General features: G+C 39.9%; 1 protein-coding gene across 6 annotated transcripts in view; it reads left to right on the top strand.

Annotated features, from left to right (window-relative positions):
* Window positions 1-12,809, top strand: part of RASA2 (RAS p21 protein activator 2) — a 193,238-nt gene that overhangs the window by 90,526 nt on the left and 89,903 nt on the right. For all 6 annotated transcript variants that reach the window (XM_039487410.1, XM_039487409.1, XM_039487415.1 and 3 more), the window contains one exon: window positions 9,606-9,723. In XM_039487410.1, coding sequence (XP_039343344.1) covers window positions 9,606-9,723 — 118 coding nt within the window. The remainder of the gene's footprint in view (window positions 1-9,605; window positions 9,724-12,809) is intronic.

The following is a 12,809-nucleotide window of genomic DNA, read 5'->3' as shown; positions in this document are numbered from 1 at the left end:
CTGGATGAGGTATACCACATGTTGTGATAGGTATGTGTAGGTCTCATGGATTTTGGAAAGGGCGGGGCTTGATCATTGTAGCAGTGGAAATATATTTGCAGGTTTTATATTTGTTCAGGCAGGGTATGGTGCCCCTTTGAGTTGGTGTGTTGTGGTCTGTGGGAAGCTTGCTTTTGATGATGAACTTGGAAAGGTTAGGTTCTCTTTATTTAAAGCTGGAAGAAGGGCTTCAGGAATAGGTCCCCATCAAGTATGGGTTGTAGTTGTTTGATGCCCAGTATGGGTTCTAGTGTGAGGTGGTAGGTGACATCTAGGGGTGTGTGTTCAAGGTTTTATTTCTGAATTGAAGTAAGTTTTTTGGGGGGGTATTTGGGTGGCCTGTTCTGTGACATGATCTACTGTTGTAGTGGAGTGTCCTTGTTTGGTCAATGCAGTTTTAAGTGTGTTAAGGTGTATATCTTGGACTTTCTCCTGAGAGCATATTCTGTGGTATCTGAGGCCTTGTCTACACTGACATTTTACAGCGCTGCAACTGTCTTGCTCAGGACTGTGAAAAAACACCCTCTCTGAGTGCTGCAAGTTTCAGTGCTGTAAAGTGGCCGCATAGACAGTGCACCAGCGCTGGGAGCTATTCCACTCATGGGGATGGATTTTTTTTTTTTTTTTTTTTTTAAACAGTGGTGGGAGAGCTCTCTCCCAGTGCCGTGCTGCGACTACACAGCCATGTTAAAGCTCTGCCACTGCAGCACTTTAATTTTGCTGGTGAAGACATACCCTGAGTATCTGGCTGGTAATTGGGGTGGTTATTGGATATGTAAAGGTAGGTGCAGTGAGCCATGAGTTTCTTGTATATGGTTGTCTGTGGGGTTCGATTGTTGAAGCTGATTTTGGTGTCCAGGAAGTTGATGTGGGGATGGGAGAATTCCAGAGAGAGTTTAATGGATTGATGGTGCTTGTTGAAGTTGTGGTGGAATCTATGATTGAGTTTAGGCAGTCTGTCCAGAGGAGGATTAAAATACCATCTGTGTGTCTCAAGTATATAATTGGTTTTGTAGTGCATTTTGTCCAGAAATTCTTCAAGGTGGTCTATGAAGAGGTTGGTGTATTGGGTAGCTGTCCTAGTTCCCATGGTTTGGAAAAAGTGTGTGTTTGTTGAATGTCAGATTGCTGTGGGTGACGATGAAATGGATGAGTTTGGCAGTGTGTTTAGGGTGGCTATCTGAGAGTTGTACAGTGTCTTTTAAATATCTGAGGCAGGAAGCTAGGCCATCATTACGAGGGATGTTGGTGTATAGGGAAGTAACATCCATGGTGGTGAGGACAGTGTTCTGAGGGAGGCTGTTAATATTGCAGAGTTGGTGGAGGAAGTCAGTTGTGTCCTAGAGGAAACTGGCCCTTTGTGTGGTGAGTGGTAGATACTTTATGGCAGTCATAAAATGAAAACCACATATCTGCAGACAGATGTGTGAAAAAATTAATCTGATTATAATTGGGGCACAGAGCATATGACTGGTGAAGCTGACCACTGGGGTGCTGACAGAGGGAATACAGTTTGGGTGCCCCGGGTTAGAACTGTCATTCGCAGGTGGGCCTGCTAGAAAGAAGTGCCATCATTGCAGTGTCCAAGCAAAGGAGCATCTAAGCTGGAGAGAGGTGAAGGTGGGACAGCTGGGGTGAAGCTGGATTTTGCAGCCCTGGACAGGAGGAGTTGATTCCCTTTTTATTGTGGTGATAATTTACGGTTTATTTTCTTAAGCGAGTATTATTACTACTATGCTGTTTATATTATTAAAGGGGAGGGGGAACCAGAAATTTAGCAGGGACAATAATATACATTTTAAGGTTATCTCCATTGTGTTGGCTCACGTCTGCCTCTCTTCACAGTAGCCATAGCCTGGCTGAGGCCTGGGTCACTGCATTACCTCAGATGAGACTACATTTCAGTAGTGGATGTAGTTTGTTCCTGTATGGCTAGTTCAGTGCTTTGGATTCTTTGGAATGAAAGGCGTTATGTTTAAATATTAATTCATTTAAATATCTTTAATTCAAGCTGCCATGTTTAGAGGAAGCATAGTGCATTGCATGTATGAACGCTACACACAATACTTTCTGCTGAGTGAAACTGATTGTAATTTTATAATTCTAGTCTGTCTTACTCATTAGTCGTCATTCCTTATCTTCCTCTGCTTGATCCATTGCAAATGCATGTCACTTAATAAAAGGAGTCCATCATTCTGCTTGGCTAAGATGGCTCATTAAGTGCCGAGTACAGACTTGTTGGTTGTTTTGCTGCCATGCCTACATTTAACAGGTTAAGGAACTAGTAGATGAAAGCATGTACTGTCTCATGGATGTTGCAGTTTGGCTATGTAATCCACCATCTGTATCCTGTATCTGATTTATTTTCCCTTTGTATTCTCCTTTTCAGCAGCCTCTGGGTATGTCTGCACTGCAATTAAATGCCTGCAGCTGGTCCATGGCTCGGGCTTGAGCTGTAGACCTGTAAAACTGTGGTGTAGATATTCATGACCTGCAGGTTTATAGACCCCCAGCCCAAGTCAGCTGACATGGGCTAGCTGCAGGTGTTTAATTGCAGTGTAAACATACCCTATGTGGCTGGTGAGGGTAGCTTGCTTTCTTGGTGTTTTCTCTGGTCAAAGCTTAGAGTCGTACTAGTAACAGTGCCACTGTATAGCAGTATGTATGGGAACTTCTTTTCACTTTTCCCAATTTGTGTGGCTTGGAATCAGATAACGCCAGTACTTATTGTACACAGGCACAGTGGTGCGAAGGTACTATTGCACCGAACACCATAGCAGGAAACGCATTCACAAAGACATTCACAAACCACAGTAATGTTAAATATGCTAACGCTGTGCAAAGCAGTGCGTATTAGTGAACAGGAAATAATATAGAGAGCTAGTATTTTGGGACTCTTGTTTTCATGTGCTATGTTGTAGGGAGCAATGTTGTTGTTTGTGCACAGAGTTGCCATCTGACTGGAGGCACAGCCACTTCTTTGTTAACCCACATAGCTGCTGTTCCTCTCTTCTCTGAACGGCTGTCACATTTCAATTGCCACAGAACCTTTGGACTCTAACATTCCACCTGATTCCTGTAGGGGCCAGTGATGGCTGAACCTGGTTTTGCTCTAAACAAAAAGAGCACGTAAACATGACTGTAGCTGTTTCTATCACTTCATGCTGACTCAATAGACATTGCAGGTTTCAGAGTAACAGAGAATCCCATGAGATTTGTGTTGGTGTCTGGGTGGCAAATGAAGGGTGTGTGCTGTCGTGAGGGGCTGTGTGTGTTTGGGGTTATTTTGTGTGCTGGTTGTGGTGGTTTTGAAGAACTATGGCAGTTGGGCCATATAATCCACCATCTGTGGAGTCTCCCTCTGGCAACCAGTGAAATTGTTGCATGTAAATTAGCTGGAGAGTAAGAGTGTTGATGGGTTGTGTTACTTCTATGGTCTAGGACTCTTGGCATGGCATAAATGCATACCTTGCTGTAGCTGTATACTCTGAGTGTAATCAAAGTCAATTTGAAAAATTAATAATTGGATGGAATCAGACCATGAAACCTAGTGATGATTCAGCCTGGTGATAGTCTGAACAAAAAAAAGCTCTCAGCCAACAGCTTTGTAGCTGTTTCCATTGCTTCACCCTGACTGCATATACAGTGGTGTTGTAGCTGTGTTGGTCTCAGGCTATTGGAGAGACAAGGTGGGCAAAGTAATATATTTTACTAGAGCAACTTCAGAACAACTCTTGGTAAGAGAAACTTTTGAGCTTACACAAAGAAGTTGGTCCAGAAAAGAGATTACCTCACCCATCTTGTCTCACTAACTGTACAGACGTTTTTGGCTTCAGAGTGACAGTGCGATAATCCTGGAAATTTATAGATAATGGGATGCTAGTAATGACTGTTATTTCTGATACTTTGTCACAGTGCTAATACTACTAACTCTTGCAATGTGACACTAGTATGGGGAATCTGAATTATATTTAAATGTAAAAATTGCTTGATCAGTGTTACAAGCTTTCCCTTAATTTTATTTAATCAGTTTTTATATAAAAGTACATTATGAAGTGGGACAGCTTCAGGTACTGTGTAGGAGCAAAACCTAATATTGCTTTTATCCAAAATGCAAGCCCATTATAGCATAAAAAATTAAGTCTAATTATGTTATTATATTCTGTATTTTCCCTGAACTGAAAATTTGAGTGGTTATCAGGGTGAATAAAAATGAGAGAGAAACATTTATTTTTAGGAAAATGTTTTTCAGTCAAGTAAATTTAAAAAAAAAAATAAACCAATTAAAGGTAAAAGCGGCAAAGAGTTCTGTGGCACCTTATAGACTAACAAACGTATTGGAGCATGAGCTTTTGTGGGTGAATACATGCATGCATCCGATGAAGTGGGTATTCACTCACGAAAGCTCATGCTTCAATATGGTTGTTAGTCTATAAGGTGCCACAGAACTCTTTGCTGCTTTTACAGATCCAGAATAACACAGCTACCCCTCTGACGATTAAAGTTAGGCTGTCATAATTTCAAATATATTTTAAGGTCTAAATGTACTAAATCTATTAAAATACTTCAAATAAAAAAATTTCAAGCTCTACATGTCTGTTTCTGAAGTTTTAAGGAAAACAGCCACTGAGCTGCTGCAAATAGCTGGAGTCAGAGTGTTAAAATGCTAAACGAGATTTTGGCAGCAGTAACCTCTGCAGGTGCAGAATTTTCTTCATTTCAGTTTGTTCAACTAGTTCATTCAATGTTGAGAAACTTATTGGGAATTGGAAAAAGTAGGAAAACTTGTTTTCCTCTTGCAGTCTATGAATAAGATTTAGGTGTGAGAGGATGAGATCTGCTAGTTTTAAAATGTTGAAGGACATGGTGACTAGAAATTATTCAATAAACCAAAATATTCTGTCATTTAGTTAAATAAATTCGTTAATTTTAAATATAAAACATGTCTTGATAAACTTTCTTCTGTATCTAGCATTTTCAGGTAATTTTATTTAATAATTTTAAAATGCTGTTTTTGTGCATTTTAATTGAAGTCCAGTTTCCATCCAAATGTAATTTGACACACCCCTGGAATAAAAAAATAAAGATCCACTAGATAAATGTGATTTTGCCATTTTCCAGCATAATAAAAAAATGTAAAAAACCCCATAGGTATATTTGGTCTTAAGTTTGTAATTATTTAAGTGTACGTATGTGTGGTTAGCTGCAAGTCAACACATTTATTGGTTGGAAACCATTAAATAATTAACCTTTTAAGAAAATAACTAAAGTACAAATCCAAAATAAGATTTAAATTGAGGTTACTGCTTGCTGTTTTAAATTTCTATTAAAATTGGTGATTTAAATCCACCCACCTTGGTGGCAATGAAGCAAGTTTCTATTCCTGAGAATTATAAAATTGCACCTTATTTTGAAAAGCAATGAAAGGCAGGTATGGGCACAATTTTATTTTGATATTCGTGTGAAATATATCACTAAAAACATTAATCTAAATTCACCAGAAAAGCAGTATGTTACACACATTATTTGTCCTCAATAGTTAATTTCAGGCACCAGACCAACCTGACTGAAATTGACAAATAAAAACAGCCAAAATAAATAAAATGTTACTATACTATGCATTTTATTTTTTACTAGTTGGATCATTGTATTTTTCACAAATTTGAATGATAAATTTAGCAATTTGGCTGTAAATTTGGATGTGACATTTTTTACAATTACATTTCAGCATGGAAACACACTTCAGCTCAGCATGTCCCAAGCTTTTGAAAGCTTTTCTTCAGAAAAACAATTGCATCCCCTCCCCGTAGAAACCTTATCAAATGGTCTTAAAGGCCTACTACCAATGTTATTTTGCACATCTCACGTCTTCTGATCCCCCTCCATCCCCAAAAGCTGATTCTTTGATCCTTAAAAAATGCTGGTGCAGATCTTCATAATATACTTTCTCTCCTTACATATTTTGAGCAATAAAATAGGTAATCATGTAAACTTTTGAGTGGAGTTGTGCAAGTCATCCCAATGAGTATAAATCCTGTGTACTGCATTGTGTACCCAGATTAGAAACGTTAACTTAAAAAAAACAAAAAAAAACAAAACAAAAAAAAACCACACTCCCTACCGCCCCTCCTCCCCCTGCACCCTGGCTTACTGTAAAACCAGGGTGCTTTCATTACTATGAGTAGCTATACAGAACTGCAGAGAGAAGAAAATCATACATCTTAAAAACCATAAAAAATTATTTAAAATAGATTTTCCAACATATCTTGATTGTTATTCCTTCGTGAGTATATACATACATGTACACATACCTCACAGGCATAGATAGACGTCACTGCCATAAATGGAGTGGTTGCACTAGCTATGTGATGAATCACATGTATTGTGCCTTTGTTTGCCCTGTGCCCATTTGTCTACCTCTGGCATAGCTACATCTAATGTTCTAAAACTCTACGCAAAAAAAGAAAAGTTAAAAGTTCCAATAATACTATAATATACATATTTAAAAAAATTATAGATCTATATTAATTTTTCAGTAAAATGTGGCATATTGAGACTGGTTTTTATATAAAGTATTTACTTAGGATGATCTGCATAATTTGCTCTAACTGGTCTACTCATGCATGTATGTTTATTGGAAACTACATAAAATTTATATCCCATCTCAATAAAGGCACTGTAGGGATTACTAGTTTCAATTTCATAGGAGAATCTTTCTTCCCCTCAAACAGTTCTAAAAAGTTAGTTTTTGATGCCGTATATCAAGTGACATTCTGTCCCTAATGCTGCTTTCTAGGGTTTTCCACATCAGTTGACTGTAACCTTGTATTCAGTATTACTTTTGGGGGTTTTATTAAATCTTATAACTCCTTAACAATTCTCTTTATGGTGGTTTAGGTTAAGGGGCATGTCTGCTTTTTTTTTTTTTTTTTTTAAATGTCATTGACATTCCTGGGGACAGCTACAGAACACATGCATTGCTGGGAAAGCACGTACCATCATTGCTGTATCTGAATCCTGACTTGGATAGATCACTTTCTGTTCCTAGTTAGTGATCGCTGCAAGACAGCCAGTTGCAGTCTTTCAGGGTGCAGACATTTTGTCCACTTGCAGCTGGGCTAAGACAAGCAATAACCCTTACAAAATCTTGCAACCCTCCCTGTATAGGTAGGCACTTTTTACTTTCATGGACCTCATCACAGTAGTGACTGTATCTCAAGGATTTTTAAAATAAGTAGAAATGACAATATCTATCTTCCTTCATGTCTGTAGGAAAAATAATCTGATTAGTTTATAGGGTTTGGGGGCATGTGTGGGTGTGCCAAGCTTTATTGTGATGGGGGGAGGGACAACTATTGGAGATTTGGGGGGTGAAAACGTCTCAGTTTCAGTGCCAAGAGGGAGACAAGACAACCAGCAACAAATTGACCAGGATGGAACCAAGTCATTTAGCCATAAGGAGAATTGCCAGAAATCAAAGTCTCCACTTCACTGAAATTGCTCTCATTGAAATCTTGAATGACCTTTTCCCCTGGCCAAATCCTTGAGCCTCTACTGAATTCTTCAACCTTTTGACCCCATTGACCCCTTACTACTACTAAAAATCCTGTCCTTGATTGTCTTTCGAGGCTACTTGCTCTCTTGCTTATTTTTCTGTTGCCCTTTTTCAGAACGCTGTTGGGGAAAGAGAAAAACCAATACTAGGAAAAGAAACTATTGTTTCTTACTGAGAATACATTGATGCTGTTAAGTAAAAATTGTTCACGGTTGCATACCAAATGGCGCTTCAGTGATTAAGATCTTCTATAATGAACTAACTTAAACCAAACTGTTTATTTAAAAAAAAAAACAAAAATACTGTCACGATTTCAGTCAAATTGTATATTTGTCTTATGACTTGCAGCCAAATCATAACTAAGATGAGACTTCTGTAGGGAAAGTGCAGATGTTGCAGGAAGTGGTGTTATTGAATCAGTGTGCTAATGAATCAGTGTTATATTTTTTTCTGAGTCAGTAGTGAACCATTTATTTAGTATAGTGTGCTTTTCTGGTAGTTTCCTTCTTCTGGATAAAATACAGCATAGAAGTCCTGTCTACTTGTGATTAATTATCTTTTGGCAATTTTTGCAACAGTAGAGAATGGTTAATTGATTTCTATACATATATCCCATAAGCTTTGATTGTGTATGGTATATTAAGTTTTTTTTTTTTAATAAAACTGCCTTACTGTGTGCTGCTAAACAGTTGCCTTGTGCCATCCACAGGTAACTCTGTTACAATAGTGGTTGAAGTAATTCATGTGTGTGTATAATATCTTGTGCTCATTTTGGATGAAAAGTGCTATATAAGTTTGTAAATAGCTGGATATGAATTGCATAAAAAATTCTTGTCTAATGGTGTGACAGGGTTTCTGGGGTGGAACTTGGACTATGGGACCATAGAGGCCTCTGTCCCACCAACCTGGGGTATCCCTTTCACTCTGATGCTGTGTCAGGCCTCAAACCTCTTGCAGGTACTGCACTTACACAGACATCCATAGACAGGGACACACCCAACTGAGTTACACTCAGCCACTCTTGAACCAACAACAGAGAAGCTTGCAGCCAATATCTCCCTAGCTCCCCAGCTTTACATCCCAGAACTATACTGTCTTGCACTGGTCAGAAGCCTGGCCAGTGCAAGTTCATTACCCAGTCTGTCCCTCCCTTGATGTGGAGAAGACACGCCATTAGCTCTTGTAAACTGAGCTGAGATTTTTCCAAGCACTTCAACCAAAACACGCTGTTTTAGGTTAAATATAAAACAGATTTATTAACTACAGAAAGATAGTGATTATAAGGAGCAGGCATAGAAATCAGAGTTGGTTATTTAAGAAACAAGAATAAATTCTCATCCTGACAGATGGTACAAAAAGGTCACAGATCCTCAATACACTGGCTGGGATTGCCTTCCAGCATGGGACCACCATCCCCCAGTTCAGTCTTTTTCCTTCAGATGTGTTTCCAGGTGTTGTGTTGTGGAGGGAGGGAGGCTCAGTGATGATGTCACTTCCCCTCTCTCTTTATAGTTTCTTCCAGCTTGTTGGAAAGACCTTTTTGCTGTGACATGGGGGTCAGTCAATTCCCCTTTGGTCAAGCAGTCTCCTTTGTCTAAGTGTTCTCTCTCAAAGTCTCCATTGTACACAGTTCCTGGAATAGTGGATTCTTTCCTTGATGGGTATTGATGAGCTGAGCCATTAACTACTGTCTGGCTATTCCATTGTTGTACCTGAAAGGCTGGTTGTGGGTGTTCCCAACGTCACAACATATTCAGTGTAACACACATAGCAAAACTTCATAACTTCACATACAATCCACCAGGATATTAATGTTCAACAGATCAAGACTTTAAAAAAAAAAAAAGAAAAAGAAAACCTTCATACAAAACCAAATTGACAGTGGTGAACAATGGAGGGTCTAGGATGCTGCTCTGGGGTAATGTGTTACAAATGGTAAGTCTAAGATTTTAGTGGCTGGTAAACTTATTTTTTTTTCTCTGTTTAAAATTACTTCGTTGCTTATTAACAGGTGAAGCCAAAAATTTAGTGCCATACTCTGGACCCAACAAAATGAGAGACTGTTTCTGTACCATAAACTTGGACCAAGAAGAAGTTTTCCGTACACAGGTGGTTGAAAAATCTTTAAGGTACATCTACATTTTTAGACTTAAGTTTCTGTGAAATAACTTCAGCATTGTACAAGATGGATACATTGTCCAGTGTTTTTTTTAAACTATAGTTCTTATGTGCCCCTCTCTTCTCTCCATAATACAAAATATTTGCCTAGCTCTGTTTTTCATTTTTCTTGTTTGCTGAATAGTATCCTATCTACACTGTGTGTGTGTTGTGTTTTTTAATGGGAGTTGAGGGCTGTGATCTGTCTGACTTGTAAATCTTGAGAGTAACTATAATGAAAACAACTGGTTCAAAAGCACTACACGTAGTATTTAAAATAAAGAAATACCTACTATATTCTGAAAATCCTTGCACAACCAACTTCTTTTGGTCAACTGAACATTCTTCTTCAGGATATTTTTCAAGAGAAAGAGGCTACACTTGTTCATTAGTCTCTTCTGCAATTTACTATTTCTACCTTCTGTATTCATTATTCAGCCTTCAAAGTAGAATTCTAACAATAGTGTCTGAATCCTGCAGAACCTGTTTCTAGAGTACAGGAGCTCAAATTTCCCCCTCAGTCTTTAGTTTTTTTGTGATATCTCCTTATTTGATATCGATATAACTCTTGAAAATCTTGTCTCTTGGATGTGTAACTTATGCTAACATAGTATAGTTCTTTAGTGGCTAGACAAAAGTTACATTGACATAAAGCTGCTGTGGTTAGTATATCACTTGTGTGCATGCATACATGGCTTTTTTCATCAGCACTCTGCATACTCACCAGTAGTGTGTGCATCAAAACAAACACAGTGTAGTGCACTATGAGTTGATATCCTAGTGTACAACTTGCCACCATGCAGCACCCGCTTTTGGCAATGCATGGTGGGGCAGAAACAAGTCATGCAGGGGTGACTAGGACTGTGGGGTCAAGTTCCCATCATGCAGCTTTCTCCATCCCATAATACCATCTCTATCCCATAATTTTCACGTGTATTTTGAAAATCCCACAAACCTGCAAAGGACTTGTCACTGGCTGCCATTTCTCACAGAAGCATGGAGCTTGCACAGCTCTGCATTCTTGTCCTGAGTATTGCAAGCATAGAACACATGATCGTCCAGTATTTGGAGAGCTGCAAGAAGAGCCACGAGGAACACGACAATTTCCTGGAGGTCAGATTGCTGTGGGACAAAGTGAGGACGAATTGTTGATGGGATTCATGGAGCACCTGTGAACAGTGGAGCACTGCTTCTGGGCTCGAGACAAGCACTGGCTGGTAGGTTTACATAGTAATGCAGGCTTGGGATGACAAGCAGTGTGCTTGACTGCTGGGACTGACTGAACTGCAGTGGAGTCTCAAGTAGGTCCTGGTTCACGGCATGGCTGGGTTTTCCCCTCCCCCAGTCGCATGTCCCACTGCCTCTTCATCTTTGCTGTTCACATCAGGGGCCTGTGACTCAGGCTTCTTGGAGTTATTCACAACCACATGCAGGCTTTCTGCCAATATGGCATGTAGTTCTTTGTAAAAATGGCAGGTCTGCAGCTTGGCACTTGATCAGCTGTTGGCTTTACTGGCCTTCTGGAATGCTGCCACAGTTCCTTTGCTTTCACATGGTGGTGCCATGATGATCCCTGTCATATCCCTTCTACTGCATCTCTTGTGCAGTTTGCTCATAGATTTCTGAATTTCTGTGGATATCTGTTTGTTTTGTAGTTGTTGCATAGCCTCTTCTGACAGGCCCAGGAGATCCAATATCTTCTGTCTACCCCAACCTGCAGTGCATCTGGAGTGTGTAGCTGCTATGGTCAGCTGGGCAGTTGTGCACAACAGTGGAGAATTTGCTAGGTGTGCTCGCCAAGCTGGATAATCAAGAAAAGGCACTTCAAAAATTTGCAGAGCTTTAAAGGGAGGAAGCACCTTCTGGTCTCTGTGTGACCCCTGGGCAGTCAAGGTCACAATTGTGACCAAAGCAGTCAGTGTGAGGCATTGTGGGACAACTGCTGGAGGACTGTTAGGCACTGTTACCTCTGTCAACCCTACGTTTGCGCTTCCTCAACCTCAATATATCGACCATGGCTCAACACCGCTCAGAGGTGGGGTTACTTTGTCAGTATAATGGAGAGCTTACATTGATGGGAGACACGTGTCTACACTTAAATGCACAACTAGGTCAACCTAAGGCAGCTTACATTGACCTAATTTTATAGAGTAGACCAGGCCTAGGTAACATTCTCCTAGTTGCTATATACACTGGAAATAAGCTTCTGAAATCTTGTCACCAATGTTGAAACATAATGAATGTGCACATTTCTATTTGTTTAGATATACACATAAAAAGAATGGCTATAAACTGTTATCATATAAGTCCATTAGAACTGTAAGAGTTCAGATCTATTGGTCATGTCAAAACCTTTACAGATTCAGTGCACTTAACACGGAAAAGCTCTGTTTTTAACTTTTTATAAGAACATTTATATGGTGGTATCCAAATCTTGTAAGTATCTCTTTATTAAAGAGAGGATTCTCCTTTTTAACCTCTTAATATAACTACATTAATGAGACCCATTAGTTCCATAGAACAGTTGTGCTGGAGCACTCTACTCACGGCTGGATGACACCTCCTCCTGGTCATTCTGGGGATTAGTGTCGCACAGTCAACTCCGCTTCCTGCTGTTGTACTCAGCCTCTCGGTACGTCTACACTACGGGATTATTCCGAATTTACATAAACCGGTTTAGTAAAACAGATTGTATAAAATCGATTGTGCGCGGCCACACTAAACACATTAAATCGGTGGTGTGCGTCCACGGTCCGAGGCTAGCGTCGATTTCGGAAGCGTTGCACTGTGGGTAGCTATCCCATAGCTATCCCATAGTTCCCGCAGCCTCCCCCGCCCCTTGGCATTTCCGGGTTGAGATCCCAGTGCCTGATGGGGCAAAAATCATTTTCATGGGTGGTTCTGGGTACAGCCTCACCCCTCCCTCCCTGAAAGCGGCAGACAACCGTTTCGCGCCTTTTTTGCTTGGTGAACTGTGCAGACGCCATAGCACAGCAAGCATGGACCCTGCTCAGCTCCATACCGCAATCGTGAATGTTTTAAACACCTCGCGCACTCT

The sequence above is a fragment of the Mauremys reevesii genome, linkage group 9 (assembly GCF_016161935.1).
Source record: "Mauremys reevesii isolate NIE-2019 linkage group 9, ASM1616193v1, whole genome shotgun sequence".
Taxonomy (NCBI): Eukaryota; Metazoa; Chordata; order Testudines; family Geoemydidae; genus Mauremys; species Mauremys reevesii.
This window is presented reverse-complemented; position numbering and strand designations above follow the sequence as displayed.